The sequence below is a fragment of the Vitis vinifera genome, chromosome 3, assembly GCF_030704535.1.
Source record: "Vitis vinifera cultivar Pinot Noir 40024 chromosome 3, ASM3070453v1".
Classification (NCBI taxonomy): domain Eukaryota; kingdom Viridiplantae; phylum Streptophyta; class Magnoliopsida; order Vitales; family Vitaceae; genus Vitis; species Vitis vinifera.
Window position 1 is genome coordinate 7,431,289 of NC_081807.1, and position 21,865 is coordinate 7,453,153.

Consider the following 21,865-nt stretch of genomic DNA (forward strand, 5'->3'; position numbering starts at 1 on the left):
TTCTCCCCTCAAACAAGAGACCACCTGAGGAACAAGACCAAAATTTTGATGATTTCTTTCTTTACTATTATTTATTATTTTACTGGCACCAATTTTCCTGGACCCCCTTTGTTCTAGATTCTCCAAACTTCACAAGTTCTCACTGTGATTTAGGATTATCAAATGACTCTAGGGCAATCATCCCAAGTAAAACTCTCTCTCTCTCTTCACTTTTCTTGTCAGTTGTTTTAGTTATAGAAGACTTCAAAAGGGAATTTTTTGTACTAATGGGGTTGTCTTGAAAGTGCAGAAAAAATGGATTCAACCAATTATAGGATGAACAAAAATAGGAAGAAATCAGACAATTTTGTGGACGGAGTTCGAGAGCATGGTAAGTTGGTAACTGTTTGTATTTTGCTACAGTTAAGATTAAGAGTCATTCTGATTTTAACAATTTTGTTTGTGAAACTGCAATGAGATTAGGGCCTAAGTTCTCTGAAATTGTGAAGGGAAAGTTGAGCTTGGGGGCTAGGATTCTTCAACTTGGGGGAGTGAAGAGAGTTTTCGACCAAATTTTTGGTGTTAGAGAAGGAGAGAAACTATTGAAGGCTTCCCAATGCTATTTATGGACAACAGCAGGCCCTATAGCAGGCCTCCTCTTTATCTCTACTCAAAGGGTTGCCTTTTTCAGTGAAAGATCAATCAAATTTTCTTGTCCAAATGGTGAATTGGTTAGAATCTATTACAAGGTGGGTTACTCACATGACTCTTTCTATGTAAACCCATCTCTCTTTCCATGATGTTTGGACATCTAAGTAAATTCATTTTCTTTTGTGCAGGTCTCTATCCCACTAAGAAAGATAAAAAGAGCCAACCAAAGCGAGAATGTAGTACATGGAAATTGTTACTGTGGATAACTTTGACTTCTGGTTTATGAGATTCTTGAATTACCAGAAAGCTTTCAGCTATCTTCGAGAGGCAATCTCTCAAGTGCAGAATCCACTCCAGAACTGATTCAAGTCATAAGTTTCCTCCTTCCCGCTTCAACAAATGTATTTACATGAACTTGATAAAGCTTTGCACAGTCAAAGGCTTTGTACAAATTTTTTTGTTAATGAGAAATTGATCTCCAATTCTTCAACCACTTATATTCTACTTGTGCACAGAACAAGTTCTTCCAAAGTGATAATTGTGCTTGTACTTGAGTAGCTATGCCATATGACACATTCCATTGCTCCAAGTCAAATGAGCTATGGCATAGTCAAGTCTCTTGTACTATGTGCATATGACATATTCCATTGATCCTAATCAAACGTACTACGAAGATGTATACCCTAGGGAAACAGATTCTCAACTGGATTTGTTGAGTTGCAGGAATTGAATGAAGCGATATCCAACCTCAAAGTGACTTTTATGTAAAGAGTTAAGACCATAAGGTTTGCAGTCATTTGTTGAATGCTGATAGTGACATTGTGAAATGAAAGGTTACAAAACAGAACTGCCCAAACCATTGGAGATAGTAAAGGCTTGGTATTTTACTGACAGTGATGCCTTTTGCTTTCTGTCTAGCTTGAGTTGTAGATTATGGCACCTTTAAGCATTATCTGGGAAGTTTTTGGTAGGAAAATTAAGATCACTCTCTTCCATCAGAAGATCTTGAGTGAGGCAGCCTCTGGTGAATCAAAACGGACTAGTTATCTCATGATGAGGGAACCTTTGCTTTAGCTAGCTCCTGCATGTCCTTTTAGAGCATTCTCAACTAGCTAGTTGTTCTATGTCAAGTAAACTACATTATCATTGTAGTCAGCTCTCTACTGTCATGAATATAGTAAGTGTAATGATCTGCTTCCTCTTATGTAGATATTGTCTATTTTGGACCTAATAAGTTCTCACAACTTTAAAACGTATTGACATGGTTAAGAAGAGTTCACTACATATATTGTGTCATAAACTTCTCTTATTCGATGTAGGATATCAGTAAGCATATTGAACTATAGTTTCATACATAAATTTTTATGAACAAACTAAGTGTATTAAATTATAATTTCATTGAAAAAAGATACATTGAGCTGCCAAAATCCAATACATTATTATATTTGAAAATTCTACGACTTTTGTTAAGTTCCCAATTTTCCTAAAAGGTTATTAAAATATTAGAATTTGAGCCTACAATGAATATAATGCTCTAACAATCCCCTTCATGTGCAATTGCTCTAACTCTGCTAGATTCTCAATTATAGTGCAAGATCGTTAAGTCAAATAATCCAAGGTTGATTAGTCATTATTCTCAATCTCAATAGCATGAATTCATTGTCTTTCTTCTGGGCAGAGATATTGATGACCATTGTGATTACCCACCCTGCTAATTGCTTTTGGGAAACTCAAATAGCAATTCCAATGTTGAATATTGAACAACATGGTTAATCTTGACATCTGATTCCAAGTATGTCAGTTGTCCCGTGAAACAGAAATTGGAGGACATCTCATTTCCTGGGAATCAAAATATTGACATCAACTCCAGGTTCATCTACTTGAGGTAGTGGCATTTCTCTTAGTGAGGCGTAAAGCATATGACTTGACCAACCAGTACAGGTTGTTAAGCGTCAATCAGGGTGTGCTGGTTATTGCTACCAGTGCATGAAGAGATGGGAAAGTTGTTGTATGACAATCTAAATACAAGCCATCAGTCTGTTATCGCTCTGTGGAGTCCAGTCCAGGGCATTTAAGATATTCATGGCATTGATTGGGGAGTGTTAAGCCGGTATGGCATGCTGACTGAGGACTTGACTGAAGAATGTTGCTAGCTTAAGAACAATGAATTGTTTTTCAATTGTGTTTATGAGAACCTTGCAGTTGGAAAAACTGTAGATGAAAAAAGAAAGTTGCTCTTATGTTATATTTTGATTATATCTTAAGGCACTTGAATGTCATAAGCTGTTGTGCATCTTCCTCTGTATTTTATGGAAAGCCTTTTGTCGGTAATTGGTGTTATAAACTTATAATGAATGTAAAATATTTCTATGTGTGTCTACTCTTCAGGCCTACTGATGGAAATACAGAAGCATGACTTGCTTGGCTATCGAACTTAGAACTAGATTTATATGCTTTCCAAGTTGGTGAGTGAACTTAGATGAGCTGGCTCTTGTTATGCAGTGGGAGTTTCCTTTCTATTTGCTTCTACAGAAATGGCAAGTCCCCAATAAAAGTGAATCTGCCCTTCCAGCAGCTAACATGGCATGCCTTCCAAAAAAGTAGCCGCTATTATTTGGTGGGGTTCTCTCATAGTTCCAGCCTAGACAATCCAACTCTCTTTTCTGTGTCAAAATTCATAGGATCTGATTTAGAACAAAATGGTTGTCTAGTTTGGTAGTTATTTTCAATCTTCCTCAGTGAAACCATTAAAATATCTTATCTTTCAGCTTGTAATTTAGCTGATCTAATGTCTTCTCAATTCCCCTTTTTCATATAGAATTAAAAGAGGTCTGGCATCAGGAAGATGAAATGCGAGCTCAAAAAGATGCATTTTCACATGTTCTGAGTCAGACTAAAGAAAACAAGTAATAGAGGTGCTTGTTCAAAAGCTGAATCTTCCCAAAAGGCTAAAATGCCAGTTTCTGGGCACGACTTAGGAGCAATGGTAAATGAACTAACCCTCGAAACAAAGAGTTGGCAATGACAATACTAATAATACAAAATGAATTTTCATTGAATGAGTGGAGATTACAAATTTACAGTTTGTAAGATTACAACAAAGAGAATTCTGTGTGTGAATGATCATATTGACAAACCAGAATCAGAGAATAGCTTTCTGGAGATAACAACTGCCTTCCATCATTCAGATGTCAATGAAGTTGGCTCTGCCTGCCATTTCCAAACATCAACTTGTCCAGTTCCATCCCCAGTGAAAACAAGTCCCCCTGGCCCTATCTGAATCTCTCGGACTTCTTCTTTTGCAAATATCCTGCCCTTCTCAGTGAATCTATGCCACAACAAATAAAATTAGTCAACCAAGAAACAGGGAAGAATGTTCTGTTTACCAAGAATAATGGAATTAATAAGGGAAATAAAACCTAGAAAGTAATGGTTATACTCACGATGGTAATTCATAAAGCCGCACAGAATTGTCATTGCAAGAGCACAACAATATTGGTTTCCCTTCCAAATTGTTCATACCAAAAAGAGATAGCACACCCTGTAACAAGAAGCAGAGTATAACAGCATTATGACAGAAATATATCAGCATTACCACCCACCATTCCCTTGATAAAAGGGTTCCTAGAAGCAAACCAAAATCCACAGTTCATAAATTAAGATATAAAAAGAACTGAATGACAATAACCTACATGTTCTTCATTGTGTGTGTAAGTCACTTCCAGGTTGCCAGCTTCAATAGCAAACCAAACCTGCACCAAAACAAGAATCAGAACAGACATCAAGTCTGATATCCATGGTGAATATAATAAATGTAAGAAATGAAGCCGACCTTAATTGTTTGGTCCAATGAACATGATATTAAATAGGGACCCCAACAAACAAGAGACATCACAACTGATGCATGCTCCTTCAGTGTATGAATACATTGTAATGTATCAAGATCCCACACCTGAAAGGAATATGATAATCACTCATATATACACATTTCATCAAGATCCCATAATAGAAGCTTTTGAATTAACAAGCTTATTTCTGCCGAAGTTGCTCAATCAAATTGGAAAATGATAAAAAAAAAAAAACACCTTAATATTATAGGAAATGATATAATAGCATATGAAAGATTTGACTATTTTGCAGTTTTCACATTATAGGAAATGATAAAACAAACACCCTTAATGTAAAAACTCAAGCTGACATATTTCCAAACCACTCTGCATGGAAAAATGATATAATAGCATATAAAAGAGCTTAATTAAACCTACTCTTATTGTATTGTCCATGGAACCAGAATAAAGTCTCCCACCACCTACTGTGAGGGAAACCACAGCACCATTGTGGCCTTCCAATGTTGTAGCTGGCTCAAAAGCATTGGTTTCCTTATTGGCTTTCCATGCATGTATAGTGCCATTCTGTAACAACAAAAATAAAAAATAAGAAATAACTTTGGAGTGTGACCCCAATATTTTGAAATAGAAAAAGAGTAAAAAAAAAAAAAGAAGGGTCGGACTCAAATGTGCAAGTTCTTTCACACTGCTATTTTCAGGTTGTAAAGCAGAATGGGAAGTTGGACTCCATTAGTCGTTTTAAGGGGTCATATAATATACCAAATCATTACCATTCCTAAGAGAAGGACACAGAAAGTTAAAACTATCAAGAAATTTACCTGTGCCCCCGCAAATAGAATATCATTATTCACCACCATAGCATAAATTTGCCCAACTGGTCCGTCAAGAGAGAGATTAGCACAAGACTCAATATTCCATGCCTGAAACAGTACCAGCACAGATACGATCCCATACATCAAATTCTTATTAAACTGAATTGAACAAACAAATTGAAGAGAAAAGGAATAAGATGTGTTTCAATCTTACCTTAACAACATCTTTTATTCCAGCAAATACCCAAGGGCCTGCACTGATTAAGGACCCAATTTCCCCTCCAAGATTGACCACACCATCACATTGACCAGTATGGCAGTCCCAAACCCGTATATACCCATCCCTACTGGCAGTATAGAGCTTCTTTGAGCCAGAAGGAAGCACAATTCCAGAGATGGCCTGAACAAAGAAAAAAAATTCTCATGGATAAGATGTTGTACAATTTAACCAATTAACAAAAGCATCATCTTAATTACTGCACCAAGTACCATGATGTGCCCATTAAGCTCTGCCAACTTGAAAACCCCATGGCCCTTAAACCATGAATGGAGATACTGGCACTTATCTGCCTCCACACAATTTCCATGTAGCCAGTACTTGCAGACCCTTTCTCCAATTACTTTCTGTGTAATTCCATTTCCAGAGCTACTTCCTGCTCTTGTTGAACTTGATGAACACCTTAGATTAGTTGAGTCCCATTCACCCTTCTGGTCAGAATAGAGAGACCTCTCCCTGTTGTTTCTATGGGATTGATTTGAAGCTGATGAACACTTCGGAGTTGTTGAACCTGATGACCTATCCAGACTCGTTAAACTTGATGCACTCTTCGAATCAGAGTCGGGGTTCCTCTGCCAGCAGTTTTTGCCGAACTGATTTGAAATTTGATAGTGGGTGTTTTGGGGCAATTCTTGGTGCAGGAACCTACAAGGGTTTCTGTTGCACCTCCCACGGAGCCAATAGGAACAAACCATGTTGTTCACATGTCTTCTTTCCCTTTCATTTTTGTCTCCAATCAATCTTGATGGCTTGATGTCCATGGCTATATCACAAAAAATACATAGGTAGAACATATAAGTTTGCTGCACCAAAAAATTCCTTCAAAATCCTAACATCAACATCGAGAAAACCCTTAAATCTATGATCTTCAATTAAAAACCCTCAGAAATCCACCATGATCCTCAATTTAGAACACTCAGAAATCCACCACGAATAGCTGCTAAACATCAATTAAAATAAAATAATTTCATCTCTTCACATCCATCAAACCCTTAACTTTCCAATTCTTAAAAACTTCAATCCAAAACCCATATCTATCAGAATCTTTAAATCTCCGATTCTCAATTCAAAATACCAAATACATCCACCAACCCATCTTCGATATGAATCAAAACCCTCAAGTAAAAACCCAAAATATAAAGAAAGAAGCAAACCTGAAGAAGAAGAAGAAGAAGAAAACAAGAGAAGAAGGCGGTCTTCAGAGAGAACTACGCAAAAGTTATCTAAGAGCTTGCTGTTTGTTCTTTAGCTCTTTTCTTTCTATTTATAGGCGCAAGTAAGCGCGGGAATGTTTAAAATTTGAATTTCCGTTAAACGGACGCGTACTCTTCACCTGACTTGATCTGCCCGTTAGGCGCCGCCGCGCCGCGTTAAGTAAATAAAAAATTACAAAAAAAAAAAAAAATTGAAAAGAAAGATTAGGAATCAGTAGGAAAATAACAAAAAAAATGGTTTATAATTTTTCATTACTAGTAAATTTTCTTGAAAAATCAATATATTTTAATGGTTTATAAATTCATATATTTTATGTAGTAATAGTTTTTTTTCTCTAATGAGAACATTCACATCAAAATTTTATTAATTAAATATATTTATTAAAAATATATTTTAATCATTTTTATAATAAATTTATAAATAATTATTAATATTTACATAAATTAAATAATATATATATATATATATATATATTCTCAACCCTCACTAATTTTTTATTAATTTATTAAAAATTAATATTGAATCAAAGAAATCAAAAAATGTATTAGGTGTTAAGATATGTATATATATATATATATATATATATATATATATACATATATAAAAGACATCTAAAACGCGAAGAGAAAAACAAAAGGGTGAAACATTTTGAGAGTCTGTACCCTCTTTTCATTATAGTGAAAATCTATAATAATTATAAATAGTCATAATCTCACATTGAGAGTGAACCGCTAGAAATCTTGTGTGTTGGTGTGCTTTAATTGTTAGCATTGATTTATTATCAATTTTGGAAAATAGGATTAGGGTGTTTCAATCCTAACATTAAGTGCATTAATTTACATTATTTTAATGATTAAACGTCTTATTATCTCAAATAAAATAGTTAAAATAATTTATTATCTTTTATTATGTCATTATATTTATTTGTTTTTAAATATGATATTGTTTGTAATTTTTTGTCATGTCAAATTAAAATATAAGTGTAGACCCACGTTTTTCACGTGTGTCCCCACTCGAATGACGAGATTTGCTTTTCAGTTATTTGTGAAAATTTGATTTTTAGAAAAAGACTTGGAGTCGCTACTTATTTTAATTTTTTTTAAAAGGGAAAACAAAATGAAAAAAGAAAACCCTATATGACTCCTTATTTGGAAAAGACATGTCTGTAAAAACAAAATCTGGATCTGGGGGTCAGGTTACCTATTGGGAAAGTATGGTGGTGAGTTGTAGCACCCCTTTAAGCTCGCAAACGTACGACTAAACGAATTAAGGAAATTGTGACAATTAATTAATTAATTATGAATACCAAGAAAAATAATCATGCAAACGAGTATGTACAAGTCATGGTGAAAATCAATATACACAAAAATAATGATAAAATCTAATTATAAGAATATACAAAATAAATGATAAGAGAATTATGCAAAATGATTTATTGAACTAAATAAAAATAAGATATTAAAAAAATAAGTTTTCAAAAATTTTGAAAGGATTTTATTAAAAATGATTTTGAATTAATGATTTCAATTTACTTATTTATAAAATATTTTTTTCAAGTGATTTGATTCAATTTCATTTGTATTTAATTTTCAAAAGAAGTTCTTTAGACTCATTGTATCAAAATAATTTATTACAAAATTTCAATTTGGCAACAAAATTATTTTTACTTGTTGTGGACCCGCATTTCTCACGTGCGATCCCACTCGATCAATTAGACTCGTTTTTATTTGTGAAAAAAATTGTTTTTGGAAAAGTCGAAGTCACCACTTATTTTATTTTATTTTTTAAAGGGAAAATAAAATAAAAAAGAAAACCCTAAAAAAAAGTGACTCCATAGTTTTTGGAAAAGTGTGTTTTTGAAAAACCCGAGTCTAGGTCTGGGGATCAAGTTACCTATTGGGAAGGTGCCTCTAAAAGGTAGCACCCCTTTAAGCCTTATAAAGGTCTCTACTGACTAAGTTGAGGGAAATGTGTCAATTAATTGATTGATTGAGGGTACCTAGGTAGACTGAGGTGATTTCAAAAGATAGCATGCTAAACAAGAAAAGTCAAATCATGATCATAAAAGAAATTTAGGGTGCATACCTGGACTACTTCTCAAGCGTTATCATAAAACATCAAAATTAGTATAGAAATATAGCACACAACATTTGTTTTAATAAGGACAAATCAAACGATCAAACATATATTAAGGCAATCAAGTATACATCTTATGATCCATCAAAATCCTCCATCGAATGGCTATACCTCAATGTCAACGCATTGAACAAGGTGGTTATGCCCCAATATGAAATTATGATAACATGAAATGATCCAAAGATCTTAATATAACACATCAGATGCTCCAACATAATGAATGAATATGACCACTCACGAAAAGATGGGTATGCCCTAGTGTATATCACATCATCCTATATATCCACTACCAATAAGAAAGGTATGCCCCAGTATGAAATGATTTTCAATATTACACATCAGATGTTCCAACATAATGAATGAATCTGATCACTCTCCAAAAGATGGATATGTCTTAGTGTATATCACATCATCCCAAATATCCACCACCGATAAGAAGAGTATGCCCCAGTATAAAGTAGTGTATCCAAATCAATAATTGTCGAAATGGACCATGCCCTAGTATATGTCAACAAATCAATCAATCTCAACTCATCACACCGCTAAAAATGAAAACATCTCAACACGACCCATGGACTCCTAATTTTCATGCTCTAATGTAAAGAGGAATCTGATCACCTCCTAGGAACGACTATGTCCTAAGAATCCATCATCAATTGAGAGAAGTATGCCCTTGTGTAATGGTCATCTCAAAATCAACCTTCAATCAAGAAAGGTGTGCACCCCAATGTGATGTATCGACCGAAATGGCTACATACCCGATAAAAAATCTCTAAGGTGATTATGCCCCAATGTAAGGTCATACCATAACTCCTGGTTCATCACAATCAAAATGCTCTTCAACCAATCTCAAATATCGCCCATGTGAGAGCTATCAAACACAATACATGATGTCATGGCCTCAGGGTGGTCTTCAAACTTGGGACGTAATGTAGGCTAGGGTAACAAGGTGAAGAAATGAAGGGAAACTAAGCTCAAATACCCAATGATCAAAACCCCATACTCTCGTGTATAAAATATGATATGTGTAGAGAGTCTCATAAACCATGGATCTAAGGACGTCCGATATGAATATATCGAGAAGGAAGAAAGAATCCAAAATGAATATATCAATGATGAAAAAGAAGAAAGGAAAAATATTGAATTATTGATGGAATGCATAAGAATGATGTGTGGAAAATATCGAACACGGAATGTAAATCGATATGAACAGAGAACAATGTAGCAAGACAAATGAAATACCATGAAAAGAACAAATAGATCGAAGAAAAATGAATGAACACTAATCTACTCAAATCAAGACATGAAGAACAGTCAAATCATTAACGTATAGATTGATGGAGGAGACAATAATTCTAAGTCCCTAGGAAAAGGTCATCCGTTTCTCACACATAAGATCCATAAAAAGATAGGTATAAGGAAATGTGGGCCTTTGAAAGCCCACATACAAACTCTCATAAGCAATTGACTCAAAAGAATAGCTATCAATGACCAATATCTACATTCAATGGAGAAGAATACTATATACATACATAAATACATGTGCTTAATTTTATTTTATTTTCATTTATTTTTGTTTTTTTTTTGTTTTTTTGTTTTTTTTGTTTTATACTTGTGCATACTCTGAATATTAATAAATGAGCTCCTCTGAGAATACTTAATGAAATGGATACACTCTCAAGCAATGACATATACAAACTCTCTCCGAAAAAATGATTTTCTCAACTAAGGATCTTTGAGCCAATGTCCATGAGATAGGAATGGAAGGGAACATGACCGTTCTCTATGCATTGAAATGTGAAAGATCATCACTCATGACATAGAAAAAAATGCAATGACAAAGACAAAGGATATAAACAATAAGGTATGATGAAAAATGATGGTAGGACAACAAAAAAATAATGAAAAATATGAGTCAATAAGTCCATGGCTCATGAGACTCCCGAATAAAGCATATATACACCAAAGGGCCCCTATCACAGTGTAAAAGGTGAGTAAGGCTATAAGAAAGAAAATGTTATGATGGTCATACGAGGCTCAAAGGGCTATCAACGGTCCAGATGTCAATAAAGGAATAGGGTGTGAGCTAACCAAAATGAAGGTCACCCATCCTACAACCACGGTCTCAAACATTGTGCTCTCAAACCCTCAAATAACCGATACTGAAGATCAATGTCTATGTAATATAATCACACCAACCCTCTGGAATTGTGCGCCAAACCATACTCTCAATGCTTCATAATAATCTCAAAGGTAATTCTCTCAAAGCAAAGTAAATGACGATCTCATCAGGCACAACCGCTCATCACAAGTCAACTCTCATCATGTAAGATCAATCTGTATACTCATGGTAGAATAAGTGATAATCCCATTAGGTAATCGACCAATCCTCACATCGTTAGCCACCCAAAGATCATAAGTCATCCCTCACCATGCAAGATCAACCCTAGGCTCAAACTCCTCACACTCTACCTAGTCCGATCAAAGAAATGATATGCAAAGCTAGAACAACTGGTGATGGAAATGTCATGTAATGGTGTCAAGGGTGATGTTGTGTAAAACTCACAATAGATAGATGCAGGCCGAAGCAAAGTCCAGGTGTGGAAGTGAGTAAGGTACTGCTCCGATAATAAGAAGATGAGTCATAGTCTCAAACTCCCTAGGTCAAATCTCCGATTCTAGGCTAATAAGTTCAATATCCTCCATGATAGGCAAACCTCATGACCACAATGTGCAAATGAATAGATGTCTCAAGTCAAAAGTACAACACATCATATGATATATGGTCCTGTGATGTCAATCTAAAACTTGATAAATAACAGAAACTCTAAGGTCATAAAGGTGTCCACTTTGAGATGACTACAAATTTGACTAAATTTTTTATATCAATAATCTAGAAAATGAATGAGGCATGAAAAACAACATTGTCATGAGATCGATATTCCATTTATAACAAAATATCTCTTATTCACTTTCAACCCAAGCTCAATAAAGAAAAATGTGTGGACCCCGCATTTCGGCTCATGCGTTTCCCACTCGAGGGCGAGCTCGATTTTAATTTGAAATTTTGATTTTTATTTATTAAAAGAATGACTTGGAGTCGCCACTTATTTTTGTTTTATTTTTAAAGGGTAAACAAAATAAGAAAGAAAAACCCAACATATGTGATCTCCTTATGATTGATTGATTGTTTGATTTAATTGCCATACATGATCGATTTTATTCTGCTCTATGACATGCTTGAAATTATTCTTTAATTGTGCACTAACCTCACTTTTTGATAAGCGCATTGTGGCTCGTCACCTAGGTATGTATCTATTCCCATTCCGGTATTTCCATATACATGTTTTGTTTCTCCTATGTGCATGATAGTTTCGGGTATTCATTGTTTTCGGAAAATTAAATTTTAAAAAATGATAAGGTGATAAAGGCGAACCTCTAAAAAATGGTGTGAATGTGAAAACATGTCTTTCACCTTTCTGTAATGAAAATATCGGGTTGAAAATATAAATAGGCAAATCGACCAAAGAATGAAGTACCAAGCCCATGACACGTGAAGAATGTAAAAATATGAGCATAATCAATGAGCATATCCTAAAACCTCAAATAGAAAGTGACAACAAACCGAAAGAATGTGTCAACTCAAGAAAATAAAACTATCTAAAGTCTTATGGAGAAAGTGTTCTAAACTCAACAAGCAACAAGAAGAAACCAAAACCATACAGCAAGGGGTGGTTCAATTGATACTCAAACTCTCACCAATATCTAAGCACTCTCGATTGAAAACCAAAAAATGGAGTACTGGAGCCATGTTGTGACTAAAGCAGCCTTGAAGGCTCTTAGATGCACCCACGCATAGTAAAGGAAATCCTAATCAAAAGATCTAAGGCTCAACCTACAAGGTCAAGGCAGCTCTAAAAAGAAAAAGAGAGTGGACTTTAAATGAGTCTTAATGAAAGCGATCATACCCTCCGGTAGTACGCAACCCTCTGCATGCCTCCGAAGAGACGGGGCGCTTCCATGCAAGGTGGTCATCACCTCCACACATGTACTACTTCAACATCACAAGGGGTTTCCTATGGTGAAAGCTCTCACAACTCTCAACACTCAGTAGTCAACTAAAGTGCACAGTGAGTGGTGTGGGTGCATCCGAAAATCCTATCAAACTAAGTGGAAAGAAAACACACTGATCACACAAATATCCTGAAATTTAGATTTAGGCTAAACAAGTCTTCAAAAATCGGACTTTAATCAGTATCAATGTGTTGACCTCCTCCGAAATGCTTCCAAACATAGATATAGCCCATCACTAAACCCTATTCTGAATCACTAGCTCGGTCGAAAAGCAAACAAAGTAACAAGTCTCATATCAAATATGAGATCAAGGTAAACAAAATCGACTGAGACTAGGGAGTTGGAGGTAAGGGGATAGATGTGTGTCCCACACAGATAAGCAACATGCAATCACACAGGAGAAGAGTAGTCCTACAACAAGCAATCAAGCAAAGCGCAAGTATATCACTCATGTCCACACACAAGCCAAACAAGAACATGATAATCAAGATGAATACAACAAGGATAACATGCTTAAAGATGATCAAGATAATATACAAACAAGAGAGTCAACACTAAGACAAACAAGATATACAACAATGTGAACATACATGTCAAAGTGAGCAGGATAATCATGGTAAGAGTAGAATCAATATGCTAAGACAATCAAGAGAATCAATCAATGTCATTAGCATATTGATGTCCTAAATGAATATGGCAGTCAGGCAGAGGAAATCATCACATCAAACTTTCAATGTGCTATGAACACTCAATCATAGAAAAACACAAAGAAAAGGTATCCATCAATTGACTAATCAAACACCATATTTCCCTCAACCCGACTTCAAGTTTGACCCTCTAAACTTCCCCAGTGGAATCACCATTTTGTGGACCCGCGTTTTTCACTTATGTTCCCACTCGAACAACGAGACTCGCTTTTCATTTATTTGTGAAATTTGATGTTTACAAAAAAAAACTTGGAGTTGCCACTTATTTTATTTTTTTAAAAAAAGGAAAACAAAATAAGAAAGAAAACTTTGTATGACTCTTTATTTGGAAAAGACATGCTTGCAAAAACAGAATTTGGATCTGAGGGTCAGGTTACCTATTGAGAAGGTACAGTGGTGAGCTGTATCACCCCTCTAAACCTGTATACGTACGACCTCTACTAAACGAATTAAGAAAATTATGACAATTAATTAATTAATTATGAATACCAAGAAAAATAATCATGCAAATGAGTATGTACAAGTCATTGTGAAAATCAATATACACAAAAATAATGATAAAATCTAATTATTAGAATACACAAAATAAATAATAAGAGAATTATGCAACATGATTTATTGAACTAAAAAAAAAATATTAGAAAAAAATTAGTTTTCAAGAATTTTGAAAGGATTTTATTTAAAATGATTTCAATTTATTTCTTTACAAAATATTTTCTTCAAGTGATTTGATTCAATTTCATTTGTATTTAATTTTCAAAAGAAGTTATTTGCACTTATTGTGTCAAAAGAATTTATTACAAAATTTCAATTTGGCAACAAAATTATTTTTACCTTTTTTTACAAAAAATTAATGAATTTTTACAATTTTATTTACAAAAGTATTTCAATTTATTTTCATTTAAGAAAAGTGATTTATACAAATTATTAAATAATAATAATAATAATAATAGCTTTATTTGCAAAATAATTTTTAATTAAAAATTAATTTTTGGGACAACTTTATTTACAAAACAATTTTTGGACAATTATTATTAAAAAAAAAATTTGGATTTTTCTAAAAGCATATTTATGAATTTTTATTAATAAAAAAATTTCTTTTATTAAGAAGAATATTTTAAAATTATTATTTTATTAAAACATATTTAGTGAATTATTCCTTTTATTTAAACAAAATTTCTTATTTGTTCGATATTCAATTATGTACACACTCAATAAATATATACAAACGAATATTTACATAAATTAATAAAAATAAAACCAAATAAAGTGGGAAATAAAAGGTGTACATTTATTATTATCCATTATAACAACATATATCATGACATATAAATTATATAAAATTTTACTTATATTTTTTTCACTATTTTTTACATTAAAGGAAGCTTAAAACCAAACAGGAATTTTCAAATTTTAGTTTTTAGAAAACAAAAAATGAAAACTAGAAAAGGTTTTTCAAACTTGGCAAAATCTATAATAAAAATTAATATTGATATTCTACATCTCTAAAATTACAATAATAAATATAACTTTATTTATTAATATAATAAAAATATTATTGGATAATATATTTGATATATCTATCTATAAATATTATTATTTATGGATTAATCTCATATTCTTAATTGAATTATTGGTATATTAATATGTAATTTTATATGTTATTTTAATTAATTTAAATTATTTATAAATTATTTAAAGAAATAATTTATCTCAACTTACTTTATTTTAATGATGAATATATATGGAAAACTTTCAAATCTACTACAGAATATTTCATTAAATATGGTAAAAAATAATTCATAAAGTTTCATACTTCTAGAATAATAAAATCAATTTCCTTGAGCCCACTCCTGTTTACTTAATTCGCCAATGCAAAAGTAACTAATATTAATACATTAAATGGGATTTTTAAATTTTTAAATTTTGTATTAAAAGACTTACTCTAATATAATACATATAATTATTTATTATTAAAAATTAATAATAAAAATAAATTTTCAAATATTAAATAATTTGATATTTAAAGTTACTATAATAAATTTCAATTTAAATAATGATCACATAAAAAGTTTATTTGGCTATAAAAAATAAATGCATATACCAATTTCAGCATCCACATGTTCATACAATCTTATCCTTAAACCAAGCAAACCTATTTATATTTGTCAGATATTATTTATAGAAAACACTTCACTGTCACATATTTAATGTCATGAAATGGGTTAACATATGATTATCATTTTTAGACTAATTTCAGGAATCTCTTATCGGCTCCAAATTGTGCAACTAGGGTTTCTCAATACATGTGTAGAATTGTTCAAGGAGATCATACTGTAGCTTCTCATTCCATTGTTTTTTAGTGTGCCCCATCAGGTATAAACTTTAGAGCTCTTAGTCCTAACATATGGAGGTTTTTTTTTCTTTTATGATTTACTTTGTTAAAATGTGTCTCAGGATTACATAAGAAATTAAGCCTATGGTGAAGGTTGGAGAGAATAATAGTCTGCTTGTGTTGCTGTTGCTGGTGCTGTGTTCTCTTCTTTATGCAGGTTTGTGTTTTGGTAAATATTTGTAAGATAAAGAATATACTTAATGAGCAAATATTCTTACATAGAATTGTGATGTTATTAAGTAGGTAGTTTTAGGTCATAAAACTCATTTTCTATGGATTCTTATGATATCCTATATCGATCGATAAAGGAAAAAGTCGATACTATGTAAGTATGGATTCCTTTTTTAATTATGTAGATGCGTTGTAAAACCATGAGACCCTTTTGAGCTTTGAGTTGACAACATCTACATGATCGGGAAAACTCTTGAAGGTTATTTAATGAAGTTGTTTTATTTATGGAGGTAGCATAATTGTTGTCTGCGGGTGTTGTTCTAAGGAAGATGGGTTCTATTGTTAGTAATAGACATTACGAATGTGCACATCCAAGAAACCCTTTCACTTGGATAATTTAATAGCATCCAAATTTTATGGGTGGGACCATCATATAATATATGTATATGTCATTAAGAATATAGTCGATGATAATAATAATAATAATAATAATAATAATAAAGTATTGTCTCTATTTACTAAATATATAGCAGGATTTGCAGCTGAAGCCTTGAACTATGATTACACAGCCAGTTTGGAGGCAAGTTAATTTCCTTGCTGAATTTGATTGGTAGTTCAAGAGTTATATAATGTCATCATCTTTAATTTCTAAATTATTTATGGAAACGATTTTCAGTGTTTGGAGAAGCCTCACAAAGCTCAGTATGGAGGAGGAATAGTTTTAAACCCAGAGTTGGATGATGGGTTGGAAGGATGGTCGGCTTTTGGAGAAGCAAAGATAGAAGAAAGGGTATCGGGGGGCAACAACTTCATTGTGGCTCACAGCAGAAACCAGCCATATGATAGTTCTTCGCAGAAGCTTCACTTGCAGAAGGACAAGCTCTACACCTTCTCTGGTATATATCTCTCTCTTCCCCAAGGTTTCTTGTGTGCATATATAGTAATTAATCACACATCAACAAATTTTTTCTCAAATTTTCTACAATAATAATTCAATTGTATCGTTTATGTTACTGCAGCTTGGATTCAAGTGAGCAGCGGAAGTGCTCCGGTGGCAGCTGTTTTGAAAACAAATGCCGGGTTGAAATACGCTGGGGCAGTTGTTGCTGAGTCGGGGTGTTGGTCCATGCTTAAGGGTGGACTCACTGTGGATGCTTCTGGCCCTGCTCAGCTCTATTTTGAGGTAATCAACTATTGGTCACATACTTGGAAAACTGTATGCTGGGACTAATTTATATACACTACTTGCTTTTGATTCCCAGTCCCTCCAATGATGTTGAAGAACTAAGTTGAGCATTCAAAAAGGATAATATTTGTAATATTTACAACAATTTTCTATATATTTAGATTCTTTTACTCCTTTTAGGGCTGAAACTTGTGCGAGTTGGGTTGGGTTGATGACTTAATCTCAATTTAAATTAAGAAACAACCAATCTGAGCTCATGTCTACCCAATTTTTAAACCCAATTTGACTCTATTTATCTAAATTCAAGTTGAATTCGTATGATCCAAAATTCATCCACAATATTTCTTTAAAACCTTTTTCAGCATGTTTGTACCAAAATTTAAATAGTAAATAATACCAAATTTTAAGATAAGGTAAAATAAATAAATTTATATATTTTTTAAATATTAAAAAAAGTATATGATACAATTATAATTTCATATTTTTATTTAAATTTTTTTTTAGAAAATAAACATTATTATATAGGATAATATAATATAAATATTATAAAAATATAAAATAGGTTCAAGTTATGTTATTTGACTTGGTCTATATCATGATTTCGACCAATCCAATCGGAGTTCAAGTTGAAAATACTTAATATAAACTCAATTCAAGTATTAAAATTGATTGCTCAGATACAGGGTTGAGTTGGTTGCATCCGTACTTGCATTAATTGATTTGAATGTTGGCTCAAAACTAACTTTTAAGAGTTGATCAACTGTTCAGAGCAAAAATACATCAGTAGAGATATGGGTGGATAGCATCTCATTACAACCATTCACTCAAGAGCAGTGGAAGTCTCATCAACATCAAAGCGTAGAGAAGGTAAAAGTAATTAGTTTCATACCAGCATAATTAAGTTGGCTCATGAGAAAACATTATCTTTGCTGCAGACGCGAAAGAGAAATGTGAGACTCCAAGCAATTGATGTCAAAGGAAACCCCATAACAGGAGCAACAATGGCACTTAAGCAAAATAAAGCTAATTTTCCAATCGGTGCTGTCATCAACGAATTCGTCATCAACAACACTGTCTACCAGAATTGGTTCACCAAAAGATTCACAGTCGCAACTTTCGGAAACCAACTCAAGTGGTACAGCAACGAAAGGTCCCCTGGAAAGGAGAACTACTCCTTCCCTGACGCCATGCTCCAGTTCTGCAAGAAAAATGGCATTAATGTCCGCGGCCACAATATTTTGTGGGACGATCCCGTTATGCAGCCTAAGTGGGTTCCCTCCCTTTCACCTACCCAACTCCGATCAGCCGCTGACAGAAGGATAAACTCGGTTGTGAATCGATACAGAGGCCAATTTATTGCATGGGACGTCGTGAATGAGAATTTGCATTTTACGTTCTTTGAGGACAGGCTTGGGGCCAATTATTCGGCAGCTGTTTTCCAGAAAACTCACCAACTTGATCCGGAGCCCGTCTTGTTCTTGAATGATTATAATACCCTAGAGCGGATTGATGATGCCTCAGTGAAACCCCGAAGGTACCTTGAAAAGCTGAAAGAGATCCGATCTTTTTCGGGTGGAAAGCTATCATTGGGAATTGGGCTCGAGGGTCATTTCGAAGCTGCTCCCAACCTTCCTTATGTGAGAGCTGCAATTGATACTCTTGCTGAGGCTAAAGTACCCGTTTGGATTACGGAGCTGGACGTGAGCACCATGCCCGATCAGGTAAAAATTTAGTACAATTCTTTGGGGGTTTTAGCGACACACAACTAGCAATTTGGACAGGTTAAGTTCAGTTTGGGTTAAGTTTTTTCAATGTGAGTAATTTGAATTCTCGGGTCAAGATTTGGGTAACTCGAGCCAAAGTTCGGATAATTCAAGCCTAACCTAATTCAATTTAATATTTTTTTTACTATATTTATTAATGTATTTATCTTATATTAATAATATTCATTTTTTAAAAAATTAAAAAATATCAAATTATATTATATCATGCACTTTTTAAAGATATATAAACTTATTTTTACTTGTTGCTATCTTGAGAAAAAAGCTTTTAGAAAAAATTTATAGATGTAGTTTAAACTATGGAACCTTATGACCCTAACCAACTTGAATCTAATGATTCTAATATGACTAATATGAGTTTAGAGAAATGAGATTAAATTGAGTACCTCGGGTTTGGATTAGTTCAGGATGATTTCTTTTTTAATTAATTTGGGACGAGCTTGGTTAACCATCAATTTTACCAACCCATCCAAATTATAACCCTAATTTTCGTTACGGTGAATTATGTGTCATGCAGGCAAGGCACTTTGGGGAGATTCTAGAGGAGGCTCACGCTCACCCGGCCGTGAATGGAATAGTAACATTTGGAACATGGAGTCCAAGGGGCTGTTACAGGATGTGTTTGACAGACGGGAATTTCAAGAACTTGCCACCAGGGGATGTTTTGGACAAGCTGTTGAAGCAGTGGAGTCATGAGGGCTTGGTAGGCGTCACCAATGCTGATGGTTTCTTTGATTCTTCCCTTTTCCATGGAGATTATCAAGTCAGAGTCACTCATCCAACTTTGATGACGAAGTCCTCACTGATTCATAGCTTTAAGGTGCCATCCACAGACACTTCTCAGGAAGCAGCAGTGCTTCTTGTTAAAGTTTCCGCTTGAGTTTTTATTATTAAGCCCTATTTTACTGTTTCAATAAGGAAACATAAATTCAAGGCATTCATCAAATAAAGCAATTTGAATGAAAATTTGTATGCCTTCCATTGAAAAAATAAAAATAAAAATTGGGTTTATAATCTAAATAAATATATAGTTTTTGATTTTTTTTTTTTCAAAATAAAAACTACTAAAAAACCTTGGTTAATTGAAATTTCATACATGTTTTCCAATGCTTAAATTAAGCTGCCCTATGTATGATTCTGGTCCTGCTGGGCTCTACTTGGAGGTAAATTTTTTGTCATAAATCTTGATTATATGATCACACCAACTTATACTACATATCCCTCGATGCATCACGATTGAAAAAATAGTGGACTGTATCATATATGAGATACCCATTTGAAGAAGCAGTACCCTGAGCCATTTGGAATACCATAGGTTAGGTGTCCTTACCATACATCTATAGCTAATCCTCTAGTTTGAGGTCTAGAGTCTGATTGTGAGAAATTAAAAATGAGTTGTTCCAAATTTCATTCACTTCATAAGGTTTTGCAACAAAAAAGATTGACTATTTTCTTTTATGGCTGTAAATTAGTTTGCGTGAAAGAGTTCCAACAGTTGTAGACCTCTTCAAAGTAAAAATACATCACTAGAGAAAGCGTCTCAAAATTTTTGATCTACGACTATAATTACTCTTATAAAACAAGAAAGCTGGTAGGAAGATCTTTATAAATATTATAAATCATGAGAGGAAAATGACATAAGATGAAAAGAGGCTTGTAAAGATTATACATGAATGATAAAGATGTGAGGAAGAGCGAGAGACACTCACCGAAGAAAAAAGGGTTCATGGTTTAGGATTTACATATAATAGGATGTGTAGATACATGATATGTTTAGAAACTCAATAATTGTATATGTTTTCTATCATCTATAGTCATAGTAAAATGTTTTCACTCATCCATGAATATAAGCATAGATGATACCATGTTAAAATCCCATATACCTATATGTATAGATTATTATTATTATTATTATTATTATTATTATTATTATTTTTACATTAACATATTTACATTGAATCTTTTTTGGCACAACAATGAGTAGATAGCTCCTCACTAGAACCATTCACTCAAAACAAATGGCAATCTACTAACAACTTTCAAATTTTTCTTTTAGATTTTCTTGTAACAAATTAGATCTATTAATTATTTATAGTTTTAAAAATACCACATCTAATATTAAATATACATTGTAACCATTTTCTATGGATATATACACTACAAGAAAAAAGAGAAACAATGACGTTTTTTAACTGTCAAGAAAGAGAAAAGATGGCGTTTCTCTAAAGCGTCATCTTCCGGCCTGTCATTGTATATATTAGCCAACAATGACATTTTTAAGAAGCATCATCTTTAATTAATCCTTTCAACAACACTTAAAAAAGCGTCATCTTTGAATAATATTAACAATGACACTTGTATAAGTGTCGTAATTGAATAATTTTTATTGAAATATTTTTTACAAAATTACCAATTTTGACAGTTATAAGAACGTCATCTTTGAATAGTTTTATCAATGACACTTCTAAAAGCATCATCTTTGAACACTTGCTATTTAAAATAATATTTATATTCTCTTATTAAAATAATAAATTTCCTGTATAATTAAATAAAAAACAATTAAAAGTCATAAACTAAATTCAAATTTTACTAATTAAAATATCTTCAAATATGGATGTAAAATAACTTAGTTC

General features: G+C 33.1%; 3 protein-coding genes across 3 annotated transcripts; 2 read left to right on the plus strand and 1 right to left on the minus strand.

The window, feature by feature from the left end:
- The first annotated feature begins 294 nt into the window (after positions 1-294).
- LOC132253418 (GEM-like protein 4) lies at positions 295-993 on the plus strand. Its single transcript, XM_059735372.1, has 4 exons — positions 295-370; positions 463-728; positions 819-866; positions 934-993. Exons 1-4 carry the CDS (start codon positions 295-297, stop codon positions 991-993), a joined length of 450 nt encoding a protein of 149 aa, XP_059591355.1.
- Positions 994-3,700: 2,707 nt separating this feature from the next.
- LOC100244661 (zinc finger CCCH domain-containing protein 48) lies at positions 3,701-6,783 on the minus strand. Its single transcript, XM_002264764.4, has 9 exons — positions 6,722-6,783; positions 5,780-6,330; positions 5,505-5,690; positions 5,297-5,398; positions 4,896-5,042; positions 4,463-4,582; positions 4,323-4,382; positions 4,074-4,171; positions 3,701-3,958 (listed from the first exon to the last, which is right to left on the minus strand). The coding sequence occupies exons 2-9, from the start codon at positions 6,326-6,328 to the stop codon at positions 3,811-3,813; spliced, it is 1,410 nt and encodes a 469-aa protein (XP_002264800.1). The 5' UTR covers positions 6,329-6,330; positions 6,722-6,783; the 3' UTR covers positions 3,701-3,810.
- A 10,140-nt stretch (positions 6,784-16,923) lies between these two features.
- LOC100266982 (endo-1,4-beta-xylanase 5-like) lies at positions 16,924-20,192 on the plus strand (the record flags this gene model as incomplete). Its single annotated transcript, XM_019218893.2, has 5 exons — positions 16,924-17,161; positions 17,285-17,448; positions 18,220-18,318; positions 18,387-19,172; positions 19,750-20,192. Coding segments are annotated over 5 exons (1,650 nt in total), but the record flags the coding sequence as incomplete, so codon positions are not given.
- Between the last annotated feature and the right edge of the window lie 1,673 nt (positions 20,193-21,865).

Bases quoted from the DNA above. Each gene is read 5' to 3' on its own strand.
- LOC100244661 (XM_002264764.4), bottom strand. From the start codon at position 6,328: ATGGACATCAAGCCATCAAGATTGATTGGAGACAAAAATGAAAGGGAA. The intron at 4,583-4,895 runs GTAGGTTTAATT...TATTCCTTTCAG, and splicing joins CCATGGACAATACAATAAGA to GTGTGGGATCTTGATACATT. The intron at 4,172-4,322 runs GTAGGTTATTGT...TTCTTGTTACAG, and splicing joins ACACACACAATGAAGAACAT to GGTGTGCTATCTCTTTTTGG.
- LOC132253418 (XM_059735372.1), top strand. From the start codon at position 295: ATGGATTCAACCAATTATAGGATGAACAAAAATAGGAAGAAATCAGAC. The intron at 371-462 runs GTAAGTTGGTAA...CAATGAGATTAG, and splicing joins GGACGGAGTTCGAGAGCATG to GGCCTAAGTTCTCTGAAATT. The intron at 729-818 runs GTGGGTTACTCA...TCTTTTGTGCAG, and splicing joins TGGTTAGAATCTATTACAAG to GTCTCTATCCCACTAAGAAA.